The sequence below is a fragment of the Chiroxiphia lanceolata genome, chromosome 6 (genome assembly GCF_009829145.1).
Source record: "Chiroxiphia lanceolata isolate bChiLan1 chromosome 6, bChiLan1.pri, whole genome shotgun sequence".
Classification (NCBI taxonomy): domain Eukaryota; kingdom Metazoa; phylum Chordata; class Aves; order Passeriformes; family Pipridae; genus Chiroxiphia; species Chiroxiphia lanceolata.
In genome coordinates this window covers 22,945,238-22,968,684 of record NC_045642.1, presented here as the reverse complement: position 1 = coordinate 22,968,684, position 23,447 = coordinate 22,945,238, and the positions used below count along the sequence as shown (strand labels likewise).

The following is a 23,447-nucleotide window of genomic DNA, read 5'->3' as shown; positions in this document are numbered from 1 at the left end:
TCTATCCCAAACCCCAGAAAAACAGTCCTCTCTACTTTGCCAATACTACTGTATGAAAATTCTGATTTCTTAACCCCTTCCTGGCACCCTGTCTCCTTCCACATTACTATTCTAGCTATATATTACTATATGTAGCTATACTAAGCCCAACATGACAAGTAGAAAATACACAGCTAGAATTAATCTGACACAGAAGGAATAAAACTATCTGCAACTTTAAAGTTAATCAAAACTGAAAATCTTACAGTTCTTTTCACCAAAAAAAAAAAAAAAAAAAAAAAAAAAAACACGGGGCAGAGAAATGACAGAACTTTGTTATTGATTTTAAATGGTGTGTACTCAGATTAACCCAGTGTGGCCCAACAGTGCAGTATTCAGTCAGATACACTCCAACCTCATCAAGAATTTGTGCTGGAACCAGTTGTGGGTTTTTTCAGAACAGCTCCATCCTGCATGTTCCCTCATGGAGGCAGGCCACCATCCATCCTTACCAAAGACAGCTTCCATTCATCCTCTACTTAGCATCAATTCCTAGGGCCATTTTGGAAAAGGTCATGGCTGTTTTGGAAAAGGGAATCTTAACTGGGATTACTAGTAGACTCCCCTCTGCTTGAAAGCCACAGACAATGAACAGTTCAAAGGAATGCAGTTTTTGAGCTTTTCTTGGAAGAGACACACATACTCTGCTGAAATCTTTAAGGTCCCTTCCGACCCAAAACATTCTATGTTTCTAAGAAACAGGAAAAGAGTAAACTCACAGTTTATATCTTCTACGTAAAAAAATAATCACACCTGCAGCAGGGAGCATATGAGATGTAACTAAATAGGAACAAATGACAATGAAAGGGAGAGGGGAGAGGAAAAGGCTCCAAAAGGTAGTTTGTGAGACACAGGAATAAAAGGAATGTGGAAAATAAAATTTAGAGGTGCTCTGTAGGCAAAGCAGCTCTTAGTATCACTGCAGTCCCTCATATGAACAGTGTCTGGTAATAACAGCAAAAGCAAAACCCCCAAGCAACTTCCCTGCCCTCGAATCCTCCATATGTATTAACTATATATTTTACTTTAACTTAATGTATTCTGAGTTTAAATAATTTTTCTAAAACTTACTGGCTGAGAATATTGTACTGCAAAAACAGTCCTGGGAAGGAAGAAAGGAAACTTTATAACTGGAAAATAAGTCTTGGGTGGTATTTTCAGAAATATTGTTTTCAAATCCATGTTACTAGGGGAAAGGTTCCTCCACCTATCTTTAAGTTAAAGAATGGAACCTAACTGAGCGTTTAGCATTCTAAATATGCTGCCCTCTGCACTTGACTCCAACAGCAGAAACTGCTGAACAGTACACAAGAAATTTTCATGTTGCCCTGTTCTCTAGTGAAAAATCTTTAGGTACTGTGGGAACACCACCAGGCTCAAGACTTCTCAAATCTCACTTTTGCACACATACATTTTGAAAATTGCAAGAGTGTCTCAGCATTCAGGAACAAATTTCTACCTACAGGAAAAACATCCCTGCAGAAAGACCTCCCGAGGAGATGTGGGCTGGAATCTCCTCTGCTCAAAGCCATTTCCTGCTGTTCTGGCAGGCAGGATGTTGCAATCTGCTACCACCTGGCTAGGTGACTTTTTTAGGGAGGAGGTGGGGGGAGGAAGGAAGGACCCACAAGTTCCCAGCTGACAAAGAAACCTGACCTCTAGGCCAACTGTTCCCCTTGCAGCCAGGACACTCAGGACACCGGGAGGAATGATGCCGTATGCCTTCTCCCCACTGTCAACCAGATTTGGATACAGCACACTTGACACGTGAGAGAGAGCAGAACATAGCAGACGCCAGCAACAAAAAGGTATCACGGAACAGAGCTCTGGGGGATAAAGCATTTATCTTATAAATCATTTTATTGTTGGAAAGGAAAACTTGGCCTTCTCCCAAATCAAAGGAAGTAAAGAAACTAAACTATAATTTGCAAACATTATAAACTGAAACCAAGAAAGGAAGTGAAAAACTGCTCTTCCACAGCATCAGCCTCCAGGGCCTACCATCAGTTATGTGCCATAGATTCATCGAATTCAAATGAGTTGCAATTTCCATAGGCTGAGGTTTGAGGGGGTTAAGAGTTCCTGACTTGTCCCCATCTCCTATGCTCTCTTCAACCATGACAGCTCTTAACCCAGTGAAAATAAATGTGGCCTGTATGAACTGATAAAGGCTAAAGTGTTGCCTTCTCAGAATACCTGGAGAAATTAGCACTGTCCCTTGGTTAAGGAAAAACACTCTCTGACAGGACTGCCAAACCTGGACACATGTACAGAGATGTGCACAAAGCTCCAGTGACCCAATGAAAGTAAACATGGAAGCAAGTGTCTGCTTCCTTCAACAGTGGTTCCCAGGAGATACATCACAGAACTTAGATCTTAGATTAAAATTCAAGGAATTAACATTACATATACTCCAAAAGTATACTTCTGAACAAACTGAGATGAAAGTGAAGACATCATTAGATAACAGAGTAAGTTTTCTAATAACATTCATTCATTTTAGAAGAATAATGTACAGTGTAGAATATATCGTAGAGAAAATGATTCTAGAAAATGATTATGCCCAATTTCAGATCACAGAGACTGAAATGGCTCAACAGCCTGTCCTTTAGGTCATCAATAACATTAAAACATAGGCATAACTGAGTATTTATAACTTGACTGTTCTCATCAAGTAAGAATTTAAACCACAGCAAATGCTGGCTAAAAAAAGACAGATATTTTATAAACACCAGCTTATTCTTACCCTAAAGAGGTATATTAGCTTGCTTAACAAAGCTAACATGTTACAAGGCATGGAGTATTTACCTGTGCTTAAATTCTACTTCAGGCACAGTGAAGACAGACCAAACCTATGTTTTAATCCTGTACAGTGGATACCATCTATCTGCAGTGAGAACTTAATCATGTAGGCAGCACACCTGACTTAACATCCAGACTGCAGTCACCAGCTCACTGCTTCCCACCACCAGGTGAGTTGCACCTGATGCAGGCAAACTTCAAGAATTCCATCAAGTCAACCTAGAATCAGGCCTGAGGTGCTGACTGCTGATCTGTAACAGCAGAGGTTCAAGAGATAACCCTCCAAGTACTATTCTTTAATGCAATATGCACTGACCTAGGAGTAGTAGCACCAATGTGAGTATTGTGCCTGGTGCTACTACACTCTACTTAGTGTAGATTTGCAATAATTTAGTTCCAAATATTTGGACCAATTCTTCTAGGTATCAAATCTGGCAGCACAAGCCTAATTTTTAGAGATGATGACATTTTCTCTCCCACCTGAAATCAATGGAAGCCACAACTCAGTCATGCTAAAAACAAAAAATAAACCAAGAATTTATTAGCAAATTCTGCAAGTAATTTTTTCCCGTCTCTTTGTGTCTATTTTCCCGCCTAAGACACAGAGGTAACAGTTTTAAGCCAGCAGGGATGGAGGACTGCTAATACTCAAGCCATGGGCAGCTCCAACCTGAGTGATAAGGCTCATGGCCAAGGTCTCTGTCACTTGCCTTTGCTTTGTCCTCTCTAAATGGATAAACAGGATAAAGTCTGACCACAGAGTGCGTGGCAGAAAAGAGCCTTGGTCCTCTGTTCTAGGAGACACGGGTATAATTCAAGTAGTTGTTTAAATTATGAAACTGATTGCTTAATTGGAAAAGACTCTGCAACCTACAGATAAACAGCAATGCACTGCCTCTTGATGAAATGAGTAATACTTTGAGAACATCACCAAGTGCAGCTTTATCATTGCTATACACATACAGAGATGGCTTTACATCAAAGAAACCCATCTTGGCATTACCTCAAAGATCACTTCTTAAGGGTAAAGGAGAGTCAAGACAAGAGGCAAAACTATCTGCTCACTGAATCTTTCTGCTCCAGATGGGACCTCTCAAATCTTTCACGTGCTTTGTGTTCTTTTAAGAACAATCATTGTTGTTTCACAAACTTAAAGCCTGCAATTCAATACCATGTAACAGCATGTAATTTCTGTCCACGTAACACAGGCAGCTTTTGATTGCCAGAGATCTTCATAATAGCGACTCTTTTCCCCATCATGTATTTCGTGGAACTCTGTTCCTGTAAGGCTTCCTTTGAATCTGTGGCAATCTGAGGGTCTGGATCTGCTGTGGATGTACACCCAACGATGTCCAAGTGCCTCTTCACTCCCAAACTCCATCAGATTCTGGATAAATGATCCTAAAGGTCAAGTTTATCCGTGCATCTCTAGAATGATATTCCTTAGGCACTCGATGCTGTAAGTGGCATTAGGGAAAAAAGAAACAAGAAAAAAAAAAGCATGACCTTGTGCATTTAAAATACAAGTAATCAAACAATGAATAAAACCTTCATTTCCTGTGATGTTTTTTTATTCACATTTCTAAACATTTAGGTAAGGCAAAAAAATCAGGTTCTGACTGCTCAGAGCCACTGAAAACAAAAGGTCTTTGTATATTACTGTAGACTTCTTAAATTAAGCTACAACACTTTGATATCCCATCTTCCTATACTGATTTTACTCTTTCCACTGCAGGCTGCAACTGTCATTACTGAACTTTAATGCTGGAAAATCTGAGCTGATTCCTATTGCATCACTTAGCACTTGAAAGAAAACCCATTGTTTCTTTGGCTGCTTTCAAATTCTGAGGCAGAAAGCAGTACTGATGCCCTGGAAAACAACTGTGTCACTGGAAGCAGAATGTCCCATAACTTTATGGGAGTGTCTTGGGCATATCTGGAAAACTGCACTGCAAGTAAACCACACAAACAGCATCAGGGAGTTCTTACCTGCCAATCCGCCTGGGTAGCTCCTTCCATCATCAAGAGAGTCCCGTGATCAAGGGGGATTTTTAGTCTTTCTACATAAGTATAGTCTCCATTCTCTTCCTAAAAAGAAACATTAGACACTGAAGAAGTGGGTACTGCATTTGGTAGAAAACCAGTCCTCTACAGCAGAGCTTAAAAAGCTGTAAGGGGGGAGGAGGAAGCTCTTCTAAGATCAAGAAGTCTAACTAAACTTTTCTGTATCTGTATTTCATACAAAGTCCAGTAGTCAAGCATTTTAACAATGAAAGAAGCCACTGTATCTCACTGCCTGTACAATACAGGTAAAGTTCAACAAGTTCCTACATTTAGTGCAAAATTCTAAGCAAGGCTGAGAACCTTTTGGAAACATCCACTCTTAAAATAAACAGTTCAGTGTGGAGACATTCTGCAATAGCCACCCTGATTCCACTAGTTAACTACTTCATCAAAAATACACATCTTCCTGCTATTCTAGATTTGCCTTGGTTTGGACGTTACATGCTGGTATTGTATTAGCTGCTGGATGAAGAGCTTTTCCTATCTAAAAAAATAAATAAATCTCCTTTTCCTGCAGTACTTTGTAAAACAAGTTGTCTCAAACTGTATCATCAATAAGCCAAACAGACTGCTAAAGGAAAATAATTTGCAACCTTTTGGTATGTCTTTAGATTATATACAACTTTCTTAAAGCTCAAATATAGCAACTGGACATAGTAACACCACAGTAGTAGTCTCACATATGCCACATCAATGGGAATAGCAACTCTCTATTCCTTTGCACTATCCCTTCCAATTTTAAATCAGACTAATACACTGCTAAGTCAAATTGCTCAAGGAAGTCTATTATGAGCACACAGTTCTTTTTTTTGTCAATCATGACAGTAAATAAAATCATGAAATCATACTATGGATGACATTAAGTACCTTCCAGAATGCCACATGGGCAGGTATTATAATGCTCTATGTAATCCTTTGATATTTTCTCATTTTAGCCTTCAATAGCTGCAGAAAGAAATGCTACAAACCTTGAACAACTTCCATTTAACATCTGGCCTACTTAATGTTAGCACTTTGATTACTTCATTAATATTGAAATGCGAATAGGAAAACCAGGATGCCCTCCAAATACAGATTGGCAGTATGTATTTTATCTTTCATAGATCTCTATTGCTAACTTAGGAAGCTATTTAGGAAAAAATAGAAAGCAACTCTCTGAAATGAGGAATTCAGGGAAGTTTCAGACATGAAATCACCTGCAAAATACCGGGATTATTTTAGAGAGAGGAGGAGTTGGAGAAATATTTTAATTAGCGTTGAAAGGAAAGGGACTTCAGGTATTTTACTTTTAAGTTACAGAAAGCCGTAGATAGCTTGAAAGTGTAAAGTGGATAATAAGTGTCCTTCACTGAAAACTAAAGAGCATGACAGGTTCTCAGCGTCTACACTCTACAAGTACAGGGCTAACCTTTTTCAGAATATACTGCATATAGCAAACAGATAGCCTCAGTATGTACTTGCTATTGCACCACTGCCTCTAGAAGTACCTCTAGTCTGCCAGTGATTGATTAAGCTCACTAAACCTCTGGAATCTAGCTTTTCTTCCAAAGAGATCATCAAACCAGTTATTTGTTCTTGAAAAAAAAAATGGCAGAAATACACAATTACTACGAAGAGATGAGAAAAAATATTAAGGCCAGGTTTGAGCTGCTAAAGCATGAGTGTTCCTGTAAAAGACAACACATCTTAGACAGCTGCACAACAAATGCTTCAGATTTTTTAGTTTTTAATTAGTTAGGAAGTATTTTCTCTTCCTGTTTCTTATAATGGTTAGTGGACTCCTAAAATCATACTTGCTGAGTGTTTAGGAGAAGACAATGCTCAATTATTTCAGACTCAGCTGAAGGTAGCAATTACTCCAGACCACAAAGCCTGTTACCAACAGAGTAGCATTTGTCACAACTGTCATGTAAAATGAAATTGTACTTCTTGGGCAGAAGAGATGAGAGGTCACAACTTTTGTCACTTGTAACAGAAACAGACACAAAGGAACTTGAAACAGTATAGGAAAACTGAGACTGGGAAAATGGAATTATCACAGTAAGATTTAAGGTTGAGGTACAGGTATATATCTACCTCACACTGACAGAAGATCCACATTTCTGAAACAGAAACTAATGTTACAAGGTCTTCAGATTTCAGCCGCATGTTGAATCATTCAGGAAAACTAATAGGACTCTGCACAAACCCAACAGTTCAAAGAAAACACTAATTGGTCATAAAAACGCAGATATAGTCTTTTGAGAATCATCAGAAAGACCCAACAGCTCTCATCCAACACATTTTAATGCTTTTACAAAGCTCATATTTTCAAAAATTTTAACTAAGTTCCTTGAAGCTTAACTGTGCAGTGGCACAACTTGATACAGGTTTGTCTTTTGAAAAGATCGTGGCTTATTGAAAAGCTCAAAATAATGAGGTAAAGTAACAATTACTGGGAAAATTATGTCCTAGACTAAAACAGAGTTTGATTTTCAGGAAAACAACTGGGAGTGTGTGCGTTTATAAAAAAGACGCAGATAAGAAGGAAGACTGCAAATCTTCTAAAATGCCAAAGAGCTGGATTGGGATCAAATCAGCTCTCGACAATAAAAAGCATCACTTGAGGTAATTGACTATTTATTTGCACCAGTGTCACCTTCTGTTCCCATCTGGGATCGGAAGTCCCAGTGTGACAGAACAAGGCTATTCAGTACTGCTGGTGAAACTGCCAGCACTCACTGGCTGTCCACTCCAGACTTCTGCATTCCTTGGGGATACCTAAGGGCCCAAGGCTGTGCTGGTGATTGATTAACCTCACTAAACCTCTGGAATCAAGGAGAGCTGAAGGCACTCAGAAACACTTTTAATACGTATTCCTTGCAAAGACAAAGTAAAACATATTTTTTAAGCCTCTAAAATTATTAGCCATTTATCTCATTCTATTAAAAGTAAGGTATAATGCCAAAAATATTTTCTTAACTTCAGTGAAAACAAGAAAAAAATTTCAAAAATAGGTATTAAAAACATGACTGCTGATGAAAAGCAGAGAAATATCATTGCACAGCTATTTTCTATTTCAGAGGATTACATCATTTCACTTTGTGGATGGACAACAGTGGACTTATTTTTATCTCTTGCTCATCTTCATTAAAAAGGAATTCTGCTAAGATAAATGATTTAGGAGAAAACATCCTTTTGGCTTAGAAAAGTCACGATGTAAAAGCAAGTTACTTTCTGTTTTAAATGGGGCATCTCTGAGCTTTGTTTTACTTAGAAAAAGAGATTTTAATGTCAATTGGTTTTGATAAGCCAGTGAACAATAAGTTTTTACCTTCTTACATGTCGTTACTAACAGTGTCAACCAAAGCTCATTTAAGAGCTTTTATCCCTAGAACTGATGACATACAGAAAACTCAGTTGTTTCAGAGGTCAAGAAGTTTATGAAGGAGATTTATTTTTGACATCTAAGCCAGAAAAGGTTTTCTGGTAACAAACATCTAAAGGAGTGCATCAGGTAACTTTTATAAATTCACTTTGTAACTCTGTATGTGTATGACAAAACCAACTGCTTATAAGAACAGGAATAGTAAAGCAACTGTTCTGGTTTTTAGTACACTAGAATTTTCATAATCTTGAGTTCCACATAATGCAATCAAGCTTTACACTGTCCAAGTACAGTAACTACTGTAACTACAGTTAATAAGTGAGGAAAGCTCAGTGTGATTTGATGGGAAGCTGTGAATACAAAATCTGTAAGTACTCCTGGATTCCATCAAGGTTGTTTTCTTAAAATGGTATCAAAATAAAAAAGAGAAAAGATCTAGTATAAATCTATACATATCACCCAAGTTTGTTTCTTAAGTCTCAGGAAAGTTTACTGCTATAGCAGTAGGAAATGGGTTCTGGATAGTGTGAAAGCTTCTTCTATTATAAGGAAAAGCAAACAGAAACACCCTGCAGAAAAAAGTATAAATAATAATGTAGTTATACAGGCAAATGATGCAAAATAATTCTCAATGGCTAAAGTTAGCATGGAGAATGGTGGCTTCTAGTTCTTCTGCTTCACCTATTTACCTATTAGCAAGAGAATTATCCTTACAAAACTTAAAGATCTCCTATTTTTCAGACTTCATCTTGCTTGTATCCCTCTTTTTCAGTTTACTCCTCTGCCACCAGCTGTGTAAACACTCTCCTTCACAACAAAGCAGTCTCATCTATCAGTACTTCTGCATTTTTACCAGTTTATTCTCTCTCTCACAAAATCCTCACTGTGGTTCTCTTCTTTATGTGTTTAGTAATAATGAATATCAGTCATACTGCCCTTTCCTCACATAATACACCTGCCTGCCTCCACAGGCCTATCCTTAAACTCCCTTGGTCTTTCTGCAGCTGACCTAGCAGACTGCAAGTGAGATAGCTCTAAAGCACTCCCATCTTCCTCTCTGCTTGTCTATAGTTTCTCAAGTCCTGCCAACACCGGTGGACAATACCTCCTCCTCCTCTGCAGCCAGGCTGTCTGCAAGCCTCCTTCATGCCAATGTAAAAGTTCAATCCTCCTCATCCTGATCTGAATCTCTTTCTACTGTGCTCCATATAGTCCCACATTCATGTTCCATTAGGCCTGTCAGGCCTGTTTCCAAAAGTACTAGGTGATCTTTACCTGCTGCTAGAACAGCTACTCAAGGACAGAAGAAAAAGATTGTACTTTAGTGATTCATTTGAAGGACAGACCCATATGAAGGCTGATTCTTAGAACATCATGAACATCCTGCTATTATCTAACACACACGTGAAGCTCCCTCTCTTTCCAGCACCCATCAGTTTCCTTGGTTACAGATGGAAAAAGAGCAAGCTGGCAGCTGGCGTTCTAACTCCTTCCACAGTTCACACAGCAGTTCGCTGGGCAACGGCACCCAGATGGTCCTTATGGCACCCAGACCTCTGCCACAGAGCACCTCCCAGTGGAATGTGGGAGCTTAATGGGACTTCAAGCACCACCCTTCACTGCTGAACTAACATTTCACACTCAGCTTCCAGGAGGACCTAATCAGATAACCTGGCACGGTCTCAGAGTTGAGCAATGACAACAGGAAAAATGGTAGTGAGGCTCTACTGGAAAGACCCATCTAACAGAGTGGAATCAATTTCTCTCGAGCAGGAGGATGAAGTCATGTACAAGTGGGACTGAGGGCTTGAGACCGTGTGGAGAATGGGAGCAGGTCACAGTGCTGCAGTGGTGACACACTGTAGACAAGCATGAGAGGACTTGTTGACTAAACCAGTAGCTGTGTGCGAACTGTGCATGAATCACAGCTCTAAAGCAAAGCATTTGTCTCCTGGTTTCGGTGTAGGCAGGAGCTACAACAAGAAAGCAAGAGGAAAGTAAAAGTAATTTACTGGAACTAGAAGAAATCAGACCACTGTGGACTTTGAACTACCAAGTAGGCATTCAGAAAAACCTAGAAACCATTTAAAGTAAAGGAAAAATATCAGCTACAACCACATAACTGGTCCAAATAAACAGAAAAGGCCATATTTAGAAGAATGAATGCTTAAAACAAAAAATCCCAGCAGGAAAAATAAAACAGTTTCTGATACCATGTTAATTTCCATGAAAAGTATCCTTATTTTAGGGGGGAATTTACACCTGAAATGTATTTTTAGCTTTTTTTACATGCACTGGGCTGAAAACCCAGTAAGAATTATTATGCTTGTTTAAGCAGATTCAATAGGCTATGTATGTCTCTACACTCCTTTACCCTCTATTATATGACGAACACTTATTCATCCAGTACAGTACTCATCAAAAAAGAAAAACAGGACTGAACCTTTCCTTCCCCTCACTCTAGAACAATTTTCAGGGAAAAAAAAATACCACTTGCACCTCAGTAACTTTTTTTGTTGTTTAATTTTTGCCAAGGAAAAAAAGATTTCATTGTGCGACTGTTTCAGAGTGGCTTATGTAAATGCTACCAAATCACTACCAGACAAATGCTGAAATTCACACAAACATGCACAAAAGAAACAACTCACCAACACTACTGGTTGTCTTTTCAGCTAGAGAAATGGGATTTTATTCACTAGTAAGTTCAATCACATTTCAAGATATAATCTGGAAAACATTTGTAGAGATACCAACACAAAGTGAAGTCTGTAGGCTCTTATCTAGTACTCTTCAGTAGCCCTTCAAGATGTGACCTCACTTGTGGTACAGACTGTTTTGTAACAGTACATGATTCCACACAGGCAACTATTATGTTCATTACATCTTTCAATTCAAAATACTTAAAAGGACCTACAAGAACAGAGGGAAATAAAGGCCTTTGAAATCCTAGAATCTGAAATAGTAGAATGTTGGCCTTCAAAGAGGTTTAATTATGGGAGGAAAAGCATTTACTTTCTCTTTCCCTCCTCAGTGAAGACTAACTCTGGAAAACCCAATGTACCGATACTGGCAGATTACAAACCAGGGAGAGCCTGAGCATCTGTGATGACTGCTAATCTGAATTCCTTTTCCCTAGACTACATTGCTCTTCCTGTATCTTGCTTTTGAACAAAGTAATGTTCAAACTTCAAATATCTACAATCAGTTTTAACTTTCTCTTAATGAAAGAGAGAACGCTGCAGTACAACAGAGTATGAAAATTACTTATTTGGTGGTACAGCCTGAAAGGTTGTAATTTCCATTAAAGCCTCTTGAAACTCCCACTTGGCAAAGCATGTGGTGTCACAGGATGCTCTCAGAAAACTGCAGGCTTTGAGAACGTGCAAAGAATACGTAATGTGTGCCATGTAATTATTAAGCGTGAGTTCCCTTAGACACAGGATGTACTTAATAGCAACTTATTTGAAGATCACTACACATGGGGATTCTACCTCAGAAACAGGCATGTCGCACTTGCAAAAGGAATACACTTTACAGATAGCAAGATTCAGCTAGTCAGAAATATCCTGTCAAAGGTGCTGAAGAAAAATGAGGAGAGCTTGAGGAATACATCTATAGAAAATCATCTGTGTCAGGAAGAAAAGGGAAGAGACCGTGCAGTACAGATCAAAGACAGAAGCCAACTATGAATGGCACAGACTGAATTTCCCCCTTTGTTCATTGTAGGGTCTTTGCAGAAAATAGAAAAAAAAGACATCTTACTCAAGAACTCAGATTGATTTTTAAGAGGGAACCTGCAAAGTTTATACTGAAATCTAAATGGCTTTTATTCTGATCCATTGATGGTGAACATGGGCACTTCTAGAAATGAATCCAAGCACCATTTACAGTTTCCTAGAAGAACGAACTTTCCAGCTGACATTTTGTCATCAACACAGCATCAAGGATACTTACTCACGGTGTGCCCACTGACATAATGCATTAGTTATGTAATCTCATACTCAAGAACCAATATTACATTCACTTCAGACAACAAAGAATTTACAAATTAGAGAACTGGTGAAAAATACAAATTATTTATTTGTTTTCAGATTCAATTTCTGACCTTTGCTGTTCATGACTAGGTGACCCAATGACTCTTGAAGGGGAGATTTCAGTATGTCAGCACAGTTTTCCAGTAGGCTGATAATCATCACCTCTGCTTTCTGTATTACTTATTCATAATAAATAGCAATATAAGCAGACAGCAAACTTTTTCCTGAAGTTCTCAAAGACTACAAAAGTAGAAAATACATCTGAAAAGGACATTCTAAAATAAGGTAAAATCCTTTACTTGGATAAATATAAACTGCCAAGTTTAAGTTGGCTTGTAAACACAGCATTCCAAAGTATGGCATTTTATCTAGAAAAAGTATTCACTACTGAATCACAAACTATCTCCTGAAATGACATTCCACGCATGCCTCCTTATCAAAGTAAAGGATCTCTGTTTAGTCTGTGAAGTATGATGCAACAGTTTCCATGGTATTTTATGAAAAAGAAATGAGCTTCTTCCCTTTGTTCACTGTCCCTCAATCTGAACACACGCATCAAAACACAAACATTGTTAAAGAGCAGTCAGAACTACTCTTCATCCCACATTATGCTTTACATAACGTTGGCCTGAGTTTAAGAAAATGGTACCAACTCTTTGATTCACTTGCACAGAATAAGCTGACTTTCAGCATCAATGATCTCATTTTAAGTACCAGGAAACACCCTTATTTAGGCAGAAAGGTGCTCAGGTCACAGTTTCACTACAGCACACTATTAGAGTGGTCCTATCCCCATCCTCCGGATTTCAAGTTCCACGCGATGCATTTCTTGATCCGTAAGTTTATTCCACAGAACTGTCTGTTCTGCTGTCATTATTAACTGTGAAAAACTTTTGTAATTAAGTTCTCTAAACAGGGGGCAAATAATAAACATATTAGTAGCTGTAAGACTGTCTAAGTGCAATATAAACACTCACAGGGGAAGGTTTCTTCCTCATCTCAAAGGTCCGAGTAGCACCAAAGCTGAGTGAGGCAATGGTGGGGTTTTTTCCCAGCGATGGTTCATCGTCACTGTGCCAGTCCACACTATCCTTCTCATTTCGGTAGAGGTTGCAGAGAAGAGAGTTGAAGGTGTGGCCAGTGAACTCTTCAATGCGCTCCTTCAGCACGGTCAGCAGAGGATGCCACTGTGGTCAGTGCAGAGGGGAAGGGGAAATGCAATGAAAGCAGGCACACGGCAGGTAACATAACACACAGGGTGAAAACTACTAAGGAACAAAATATACTGCACTTGAATCACAATAAACTTAAAATCAAACAAATGACTCACCACAATTCTGATTATATTTTTAGCAAGGCGGAGGAACGGGCTTTCTGTGAAATATGCATACGTTACCCATCGCTCAATACCAAATCATCCCTTGAAACTGTGAAGCCAGGCTGCCTTTCACACTAATGCAGGCAATCAGGGACTAAATGATATGCTCTCAATTGCCTGCAGCTGTTGACAGAGAACAAGAGGAGGCAGTTGGCCTAATGTGGCCCCCTGTCCCCGCTCTGTCAGCACAGCTTGTTGAGCTCAACTCATCACCTCTTGGGGTTTTGACTCCAACATTGTAACTTTCCAGTGGGTCACAAAACCAATGTGACTGGCTGGAATTTCATCCTTCCCTTTGCTAACATCCTGCTGACTCCACAGCCCAGGGCAGCTCTGTACATACCATTGCAACTCAGTCCAATTATTTAATGTTATAAATTTACATCATGTCTTTCATCTGTCAGAATGCTTTTAAGAACTACACAAGTATATAAAGAAAAAAAGCCAAAGTAATGTAGGTCAGAATTTTTGCCCATTATATAAGCAGAAACAGAGATCAAGAGAGGATAGGAAACTGATTCCAAATCTCCCAGTGCATCACTGGCAAAAGAAGCAACAGACAGCAGGAATTATTTTCTAGTATCCACCTCTAATAATCAAGGCTGCACTTCCTTCTTTCCAAGTTTACCCACATTTAAGGTGCATTTAACTTACTGGTCATACTGCATACCATCTTTCTCTACTGGAGTATTTCTAACTAAGTCACTCCTTCAAGTATTAAGTATCATGTGAATAATTAATCATATATAAACATAGCTTGCAGCTATGGGAAATGTAGGGAAATCAGTAATACCACCTGAAAAGGGGTTTTCTTGCAATTGGGTTGCCTGAATGTGCATAAGAGTACAACAGGAATTATTGAAAGCATTTTTCAGTGACCAACTAGGACCAGATTTCTTCAATTCCTATCACAAAAGTATGTATTACTAAAAATGTTACCATATAGTGTATTTCGTACTGGAAACCCCACTAAAAACCTGCTGCAGTGGAAGTAATTTTGTTGAAAGATTACTGTGTCACCAACTATATTACTGCTTACAAAGAAACATTTTCTAATACCAAAATTCATTTAGGCATGAGCACTGGATCAAATCTAGCGATGCCGTAATCACACCAACTCTTACCAAACAAAAAAAGGAGGCACACAAAGCTAATTACTCCTACAGATCAAGTGTTTAAGGCAGTAATTGGTTTTGTGCACTAAATTACATTACACTCAAGACACTTTTGTGATAGAAACCATTTTCTACTGATAAGGACTGTGCTTTTTATACCATCCACTGCTTCTTCTAGCTTCAGGTACTGCCATATACAAAGCCAAGTGAAATGTCAGAGTGTCCATGTGCAGTCTACCCATGTATCTGCCTGTGGACAGCTAGGGAAGGACTGGCCCCCAGGCATGCAAGTTTCCCAGTGCACCTAACTTTCTGTTTGAGTTTCTCTTGGTAAACAGACGAATTATTCAGGGCTAAAAGACAGAATCAGCATGTGTGACCAATTTAGGCCTTGTACCTTTTGGATGAGAAAAACAAGCCAGTGGTCCAATGAGTGCTAACTCTGATCTTTATGCGAACTGAGATGAAACTGTGAAAATTCAGGGTATATGGGCTCTATCCAACCTCTGAGCAGCAATGGCTTCCACACCAGGCAGTTCTGAACTGGATTTAAGTCATTAGTATACAACAGAATGATTCTGTGGGGGCAGTTCCAATCCCTAAAGCCACTCAGCTTCCAGAAAAGTCCATTTAAACTAGTATTTCACAAATGAGTACCAAAAAAAATGCCTATATTACCACCACAAGTTGCATAGGTTATAATTTTTAACTACAGTATTTTTGAGACTACAAAATCTTCACAATTCATCACGTTAAATAATGTCTTTCCAACTTTTCCCAAAGTGAGCTCTGCTAGGAGATACCCTGCTTTGGCAGCAGTTCTGGGACCTGGGACGCTTTTCTCTCATGCTACCCAGCCTTCAACAGTGACACCTAATTTATGGTTCAGAACACTGTAGTCTACTGCCATGGAAATTTCAAACAAAGCAATACCAGGAGACAGGCTGATGGGACAACAGGCTGGAAGACAGAGAGACAGAGGAAGAGAAGGAGAGAGAGAGAGGGAGAGTGCACAAGCAGGAACAAAACATCACTGCATCACTCAGAAGGCTTTTAACTCTTCCAAAACAGCGTGGGAAATTACCTCATACAATCTGGAGTTGCTGAGCAGACTGGTTGCATGTGTGAATTTCATAGCATCCACACAGGAATCAAAATATGCCCAAATTCTCATTTAAGCAGTACTGAGTCTAAGTGTTTCTGAAAGTAACCATTTCAGTAATTGATATTATTGTATCTTTACAACAAAAAACTCAGTATGATTGTGTGCAATACAACCTCCCATATAAAGATCCTTGGAGTAAGTCACACAGAGCCATTCAGAGTTTCATCCAAAGCTACAGTGACCCAAAAGCAGACTTTTAAACTCTAGAGTGACAGCTTTCTTTTGGCAACATTTAGCAACTAAATCGCGCTCCTCTCAGGTAAATCACTCACAAAGTTTATTTTATAAAACTGTCCACAATCCAGTAGAAACTGTTGCTGATCACAAATGAAAAGTTAACAGATACTCTACATAAGAGTAAAGGATAGAGGGAATTTTTGTTTCTTGATCTCTGCAAAGGATTTCTATGTAGGCAATAATATAAGGAAACTGTAAGCATATACATACATTTGGATTTGGCTGCATTGTTATCCTGGAGTAGGTGTAAGGAAGTTCCCCATACCAGGATGTAAGCCGTGGTTCCTCAAAAGATACTTCTGAGAAAAAGAAAAACAGGAAGACTTTCTCAGTTGCTTTATCAAAGGGTTTGAAAATGGAAAGATGATGCAATTCTGCCAAGAAACTTGATCAAAAAGAGACTGTCCGTTCACCTAAAATTAAAAAGCAGCCCTTTAAAATCCTCAGCTTTACATAATGAACTCATATGAAGGAATGAGATTATTTGAAATCAGGCCTGTCTCTGCAGGAGGAATTATCCTGCCAGAATCTTGAAACCACATCCATTTTCTTGCCCCTATGCCAGAAAGGGCAAGGACTGGATGAGTTAAAGATGACAAAATGAAACTGAGATTTTATTTATAATTCTGGCTTGTTTTACATTCTCCTGGTTCCAGTGCCCAATATGATGGCATAACTTGCAAGATGCAGAGGGATCCACTGGAAAGAGTGAAGTGGAAAGGACAGTAACATCAGTGGGACATTACAGAAGCATAATGTAGCAAGGTTGGACACAAGTAATATTTTGCCAAATGCGTGCCTGCTCTGTGGTGTAATATAAGGATAAAGTTAAAAATACTTTCAACTTCTGAAAAGACTATCTTGGTAACTGTTTCTCATGCTTGACAGGTAACATTCTCCATTATACTGTACCTTTATTGCAAGCCAAGAAATACACATGCTGAAGACATTTTCCAGTCTTGTTACTCTGATACACTATCTTACATCCATTCCTGACTGAAATCAAAATTTAGCTAGAACAGGTGCCCCTTAGTGAACAAATCCAGAATAGCAGTCTCTTCTCTTACTGCATACTGGAACTAATAAGTAAAGACAAGGCAAAAAGGAACATGCTCTGCTGGGATTCTAAGTGAAAGAGGCAAAAAATGTAGCTCGCAACAGAAATGTCAAAGCATAGCTTTTACAGCATCACTGGGAGACTACATGAAGGGATGGTGACCAGACTTAATCTTAAGAAAATTGTGAGAAAAGGAACTGGAGATGACAGGCAAGTTTAATTTGGAAAGATTTCATTTAATTGGCAATAGTAACAAGGTGATAGAGATTGAAAAATAAACAGCAGTACTCTTCAGATATGCACAGAAAACCTGCAAGGAAATCTGAAGGAGTGGTAATACAAAAAATAAAAACAATTACAAACAGTGCACAGATTTTGTTACTGAACTGACTTTGGAATGACCTGAAAAGCTGGTCTACACACTCCTTACCCTGCCTGATGTGAGTTCGCTGACCCCAGGGTATGTCTTGGAGGAGTTGTTCAAACATCCAGTCTGCCTGTTCTGAGTCAATAAAGCCAGGAATCAAATGAATCCTAAGGACAAAAAAGATAAAGAAAAGATGGAAGGAATATACATTTCTATACCTGCTTTGGTAAAATGTTCTAATTTCCAGGATTCCCAAAGCAATTAAAAATGGCTGTAATGCATCAGATCAAAAGTCAAAGTCCAGTATCCTGTTTCTGACCACAGCCAAAAGCAGGTGTGAAGGAGAGAACAGAAGAGCTCCTGTGGAGTCTAACCCTCACCAAACATGTGTAGTTGCTTTTCAAAACTTATAAAAACACAACATCACCAATATACCATGAATCCCAGAATCAGTAACGTACTATGAAAAATGGCATCCTTTTGCTTCACATTTGATAAATCAAATAGCCCTGATTATGGTAATACAATCAACATAAGTAAATAATTGCTCTTTATTCACCATCTCCATGTCACTCAGAATTTGACAGCCCTTTATCCCTACTGCCATTCTATTCTCCTTTTCCAAGCACAAGAACCCTACAGTATTTAATCTCTCCTATTTTTTTATTTCTCTATGTACATTTGATATTTTGACTTTACTAACAGTCATTCAAGAACTACAGCCACTGGTAGTGGCTGCAAAGTAGGAATGCTGCTCACAGCAGTTTATTCTCACAAGTATTCCATGCTACAAAGATATCACAATAAGTGCTAAAGTAAAGATGCTAAAAAAAGATGCAAAATCTGATCATTAACTTTCCAGAAATATATAGATTCCATCAGCATATTATGAAAACAAACTCCAGAAAATGCAGAGTAACCCAACTGGTTGCGTATCTTGTCTCTTTCTAGCTCATCAAAGCTTTTACTTTTAAAAAATGCAATAAAAATTTATTCGCACCTTTAGAAGAAATTAAGAAGAAGGCACAAAAATAAAATAATACAATAATAAGAAGACATTAATTGAAATAAATGCACAAAAAATACTGTGTCCTTGGCGTTTTTTCCACAATTAATAAAAATGTATCAAATTCAGAAGAAAAGGGTTAATACTGATACTGCATTTAAATCAGCAAGGTTAAGTAAAATGCATTTTAGTTAGCAAAATCACAGAACAAGTAGGCATTGTTTTGAAGTGCCCTGAAGCTGAAATAATTAAGGCATGGCATATAAGCAAAAGAGACAACCCTAAAGTTACCAAACCTGCCTGAAGTTAAATGCTTTTTTTAGATTAATTTAAAACAAGTCCAATTTACAGCTAAAAGTTTTTGGCAGCTCTTAACTGTACAACACAGACATCGGGCACTTGCTAATATAGGAATACCAACCCAAACTTCCAGCAGCAACTTATTCTGAATCATGAATCAAATGGACAAAGCCCCTTGTCCTTATTCCAGACAAGCACACCAGATGCAGTACTCCCTAGATGTCAAGACGTTTATTTTTCTTCTCTTCAGTGCTGCTCAGAACCACGTAAATCTCTGCTACCTGATACTTAAAGTATTTCCAGAAGTACTCTAAACAGATGATACACAGGAAGGGCAGTGTGCAGCTGCTAGAGTCAGAATGCTCTGCAGAGACTGGGCTTCAGAAATCTGAGTATCATCACATCACTCTGCAAAAGCAAGCAACAAGTTTCAGCCACTTACCTAGAAATGCCAGTTGGTCCTTTGCTGAGCTCATACACACCAGGCTTGCTGAGGATGTAGAAAGGAAAAGAAACATCAGAAAGACAAACAACAAGAAACTATCTTAGATTGGGTAGCACAGACTAGAATTGCTGCAGGCCTGGACTAGGGAAATTTTTCTTTAAAAAAAGAAAAGAAAATTAAAAAAGGGAAGCAATAATGTCCTGGAGATAGGGGCCAGAGTAAGGCAGTAAGGGGTGCTGCAGAAGCAAATGAGTTTGTGTGTACTTCCTGTCTTTCATTTCACCAAGGGCTCAATACACAGTTTTAGGGCTCTAGAGATAAATAAAACAGGGATGTCACAGGGAACCTAAAGGAGACAACCACATAAGACTGCACTCAGATCACTATGTTTGCATTTATAGGCACACTGAGTAAGAAAATTCCACCAAGATAGCCAAACTGAAGAATATTTAATCTTCATTATCTCAAACTTCACCATACACCACCACAATCAGTCACCCTTCATGCCAAAATTATCCTCAGAAGATCCCCATTTCACCACAAAAGGTAAGTGATCTACATATATCCAGCTTCACTGTGACACTTACTATCAGCTACTTTTCCAAGCCTTCAAAGAAGTTGCCATACCAGCTATACTCCTGGTATATTCCAGAGTAAGTAATTTCCAGCATAGTTTACATAGGGACTGTTCCAGGAAAATGTACACTGCTAACCAAAGGAGACATAATGGCAGTTCTGTTGAACCAGAATGTCCAATTAATCATTATTCCTGGCTTACACAGCTACACCAAAGCTATAAAAACCAGTTAACAGATTTGGACTCTCCTGATAATACACTCAGCTCAGGATAAAGGGTTGAATTTTCTACTGAAATTTCTTCCAAAGGCATGGCAGTTGTGTGTGGAGAAGGAACTCTTTTCCAGCAGATTCCCACCGACCATAATGACAGAAAAACTGCAGGAGGGACAGTTAAGTCAGCAGTGTACTCACTCTATCACACCTGCCTCAGGAACTCTGCGCTCCACCTAAAAGGTAACAAGAGAGAGCACAATGAATATTAAATATCTAAGTACCTGGCACACTCTAGTCAAACGGAACTAAAGGTCTTCTCTAGTGACTCAGGATAGCCACACACTGATATGGCAGTGAGAAAACATACCTCTGGACAATCCATGAGCAGTAACAACCCACCCGCTCCCTCCACGCCACAGAAACTCAAATGCAGCTACCATTGCAGGCTGGTTTTTAACAATCAACTGCCCCCTAAAGGACATTGATTTCTAAATTATTTGGATTGTTATAATACTTGCTATTTATCAACTGCAACCAAGAAAATTCTTATCCTTACATTTATTAAAATATCCTCACACAAGTAAAAATCTAGATTAACTTCAGGACAGATGAACAAACCCCAGGCCTCAGTCCGTGAGCAAAACACAAGAGAAGCCAAACAGAGAAGGAGCTGATGCTGTAAAATTGTCTGCACAGCTGAGATAGCTGGTTTTTGTTAAAACAAAAGACAGAGTAGTTTAATCCAGCCTTGGCTATCATTTTGGTTGTCTCAGGGATTTATGCTTCTCTTCTCTGAGCTCAGAGTGCTGAGATGCATGGAGGTACTGCACAGTACCAGCAAGAGGATCAAAATACAGTATTATATAGATACCAGGGCTCTGTCACAGAGAAAGGAGAATCTTCCCAGACCACCTTCAATTCTTCCAAGCATTTGAAATAAGTCTAGCTTAGAAAGAAGTGTTCATGATTTATTTTTTTCCCAAGAAAGGAGCTGCCCTCTTTCTGCAAAGAGCACAATATTCTTCATCTGCTGATGGGACATTAAGTGTATAAAACGAATCCCATACTCTTTGCCTGCAACAAGACAGATATCCCAACTGAGGAAAACAAAAAGAGCTCAATGATTAGGACATTGCATCATTCTGAATATTTAGGAGAATATATTCTTTCGGGTCTGTTTGCCATATATGCGAGATAGTTGCAAATTCTGCTTCGTAAAAGCCCAAAGTTCAGCTCAGCTGAGTTTTTAATTGTTTTTAAACAACAGACTATATTCTCAAATACTTTTTATCATTTTTATCATTTGAAGTTTAATCATGGATGAGATTCTGCTAGTTACCGTGTAATTTTTACCTCTGATGGCTTTTCAAAGACAAATTGCTTTTGAGTGTGAGGCCGATCTTTCCTCATCCATGCCGGTCTGGAATTTGCAGGGGCAAGGCTGCTCGCCACAGGTGCCTTAGGTGCTAAAGCAAAGGGAGAAAAAAAAAAGAAGGATCACTTGAAATAGAATATTATCATACAAAAAATATAGTTAGGAAGAATTTACAGGATCATTCCTTGGAGTACTCTCCTCTGCTGGGCAGAGACTCCAGGAGATAGCCAAACTTACACTACTTAAGAGTTAAAACTGCACAGGAACTGAAATTTTTAAAAACATATTCGTTATCTATAGACAAAGAAAAATGAAACCATCATTTTATCAGAAAGGATGACATCTAGAACCTTTCAATTCTAAACCAAACACCTATGACATGTGAACAAAAATTGTCCCATGCAGCTAAACTACTTCCCTCTGTACCTTTTTTTTTTTGGGGGGGGAAAAAAGAAAAAAAGAGAGAAATATTTTTATTAAAACAGGATTTTTAAATTAGAAAGTATGGAAGAGGAACTCAAGCATACCACTTCATGTGTTCTATTTACACATGCAAACAGGTTTTAAAACAGATCTGACACAAAGTCTTCATTCTGCATAATTCAAAAGATGGGATTATTTTTTTTTAATCCCTTTAGGAATAGGTGGAATAAAATGCCCCTGTGACAGAAAATTTACAGGCCACACGCACAAATCATAACAGTTGGCTATGTTTTTTCACGATTAAAAAAAAAAATCAGCTTGCCTAGGATGCTCAGTCTGCAGAGATATGGGAGTTTTATGGGAACTGTAATCAGGTGAGTGGAACACAGTGTTTTGAGCACGTTCACAAAAACAAACCAGTTCCTCCTACAAGACTGGAAACCTACAAAGTGGTCTCCTGCCTCTGTATGGTTTGGTTTCAATGTTTGTTAAAAGAACTGTGTTGTTAACTCCAGCCCTTCCAAGCAGCTCTCTTTATTTTGCAATGTTTTCACCGTGAAAAGGTAAACGAAGATACATATTGTGTTTTACGAATAAAAAGTGACTATTGATTCTCACACCAGTCAGCTCCATCAAGTTCTATTCGCCTCATTCATCTCTCTGGGAGATGTGTACCGTGCACTCGCCTCAATGTGCACATTAGCAACACATCCATACCTTGCGTTCTGCACCCAAAACGGCCACACCTGCGGCACACATACAAATTTTACTCAAAAACTGTGTTCGGACACCTGCAGTCCCGTTACCGAGGGGAGCGGGGTAAGCAGGGCCAACCCTCGGGGCCGCGCAGCCGGAGGCCGGTCCCACTGCCCGGCGCTCGCCGCCGCGCCCAGGTCGGCACTTTTCTCCCCTCCGTCTGTAGGGAAGGGGAAGGCAGCCCCAGCGCTTCCCACAGGGCCGGGCCCGCCCGGGGCGCCGCACAGCGCTGGCGAGGCGGCTGTCCGGCCTCCTTACCTGCGGGCCGCCCCGCCGGGCCGCCGGCCCAGCCGCCCTGCACACGGGACCGCAGCCGCCGCTCCGCCATCCCAGCCCGGAGCTCCGCCCGCCCCCGCCACAACCCGCCCCGGCGCTCCGCTCCCTTCCGCCGGCGGAGGGCCCCAGAGACCCGGCTGAGCCTGCGCCCGGGCCCCGCCGCCAGCCCTGTGCTCCGCCCTCCGGCCGCGGCACGCAGGGGCAGAGTTGAAGGTTTCCTGTCCCTGGGACGGCAGGTGCAGGCACCGAACTCGCCTCCCACCCTGCTCCAGATCTTGAGTTGCGCCGGTGACAAAAACAGCCCTGGAAGCAGAAATGCAAGAGGACAAGGCTGATACCAACAGAAACGCCCTCCTGTTTTCTGCCAGGTGCCCAGGATACTCCCAAGCACACGGGCAGCTATTGAGTACACAGTACCTCAGTCACTAAGGTGAACAGACATTCAAAAT

The 23,447-nt window shown here is 39.7% G+C and overlaps 1 protein-coding gene across 2 annotated transcripts; it reads right to left on the bottom strand.

The window, feature by feature from the left end:
- Positions 1-1,886: 1,886 nt before the first annotated feature.
- ALKBH3 (alkB homolog 3, alpha-ketoglutaratedependent dioxygenase) lies at positions 1,887-23,050 on the bottom strand. Of its 2 annotated transcripts, none has more exons than XM_032691613.1 (9): positions 22,981-23,050; positions 21,522-21,634; positions 20,367-20,401; positions 19,374-19,421; positions 17,689-17,792; positions 16,412-16,500; positions 13,284-13,493; positions 4,831-4,929; positions 1,887-4,298 (listed from the first exon to the last, which is right to left on the bottom strand). In XM_032691613.1, exons 1-9 carry the CDS (start codon positions 23,048-23,050, stop codon positions 4,206-4,208), a joined length of 861 nt encoding a protein of 286 aa, XP_032547504.1. In that variant the 3' UTR covers positions 1,887-4,205. The 2 variants fall into 2 exon arrangements, with proteins under 2 accessions (XP_032547504.1, XP_032547505.1); XM_032691614.1 differs by lacking the exon at positions 22,981-23,050 and adding an exon at positions 22,585-22,714.
- Positions 23,051-23,447: the final 397 nt, after the last annotated feature.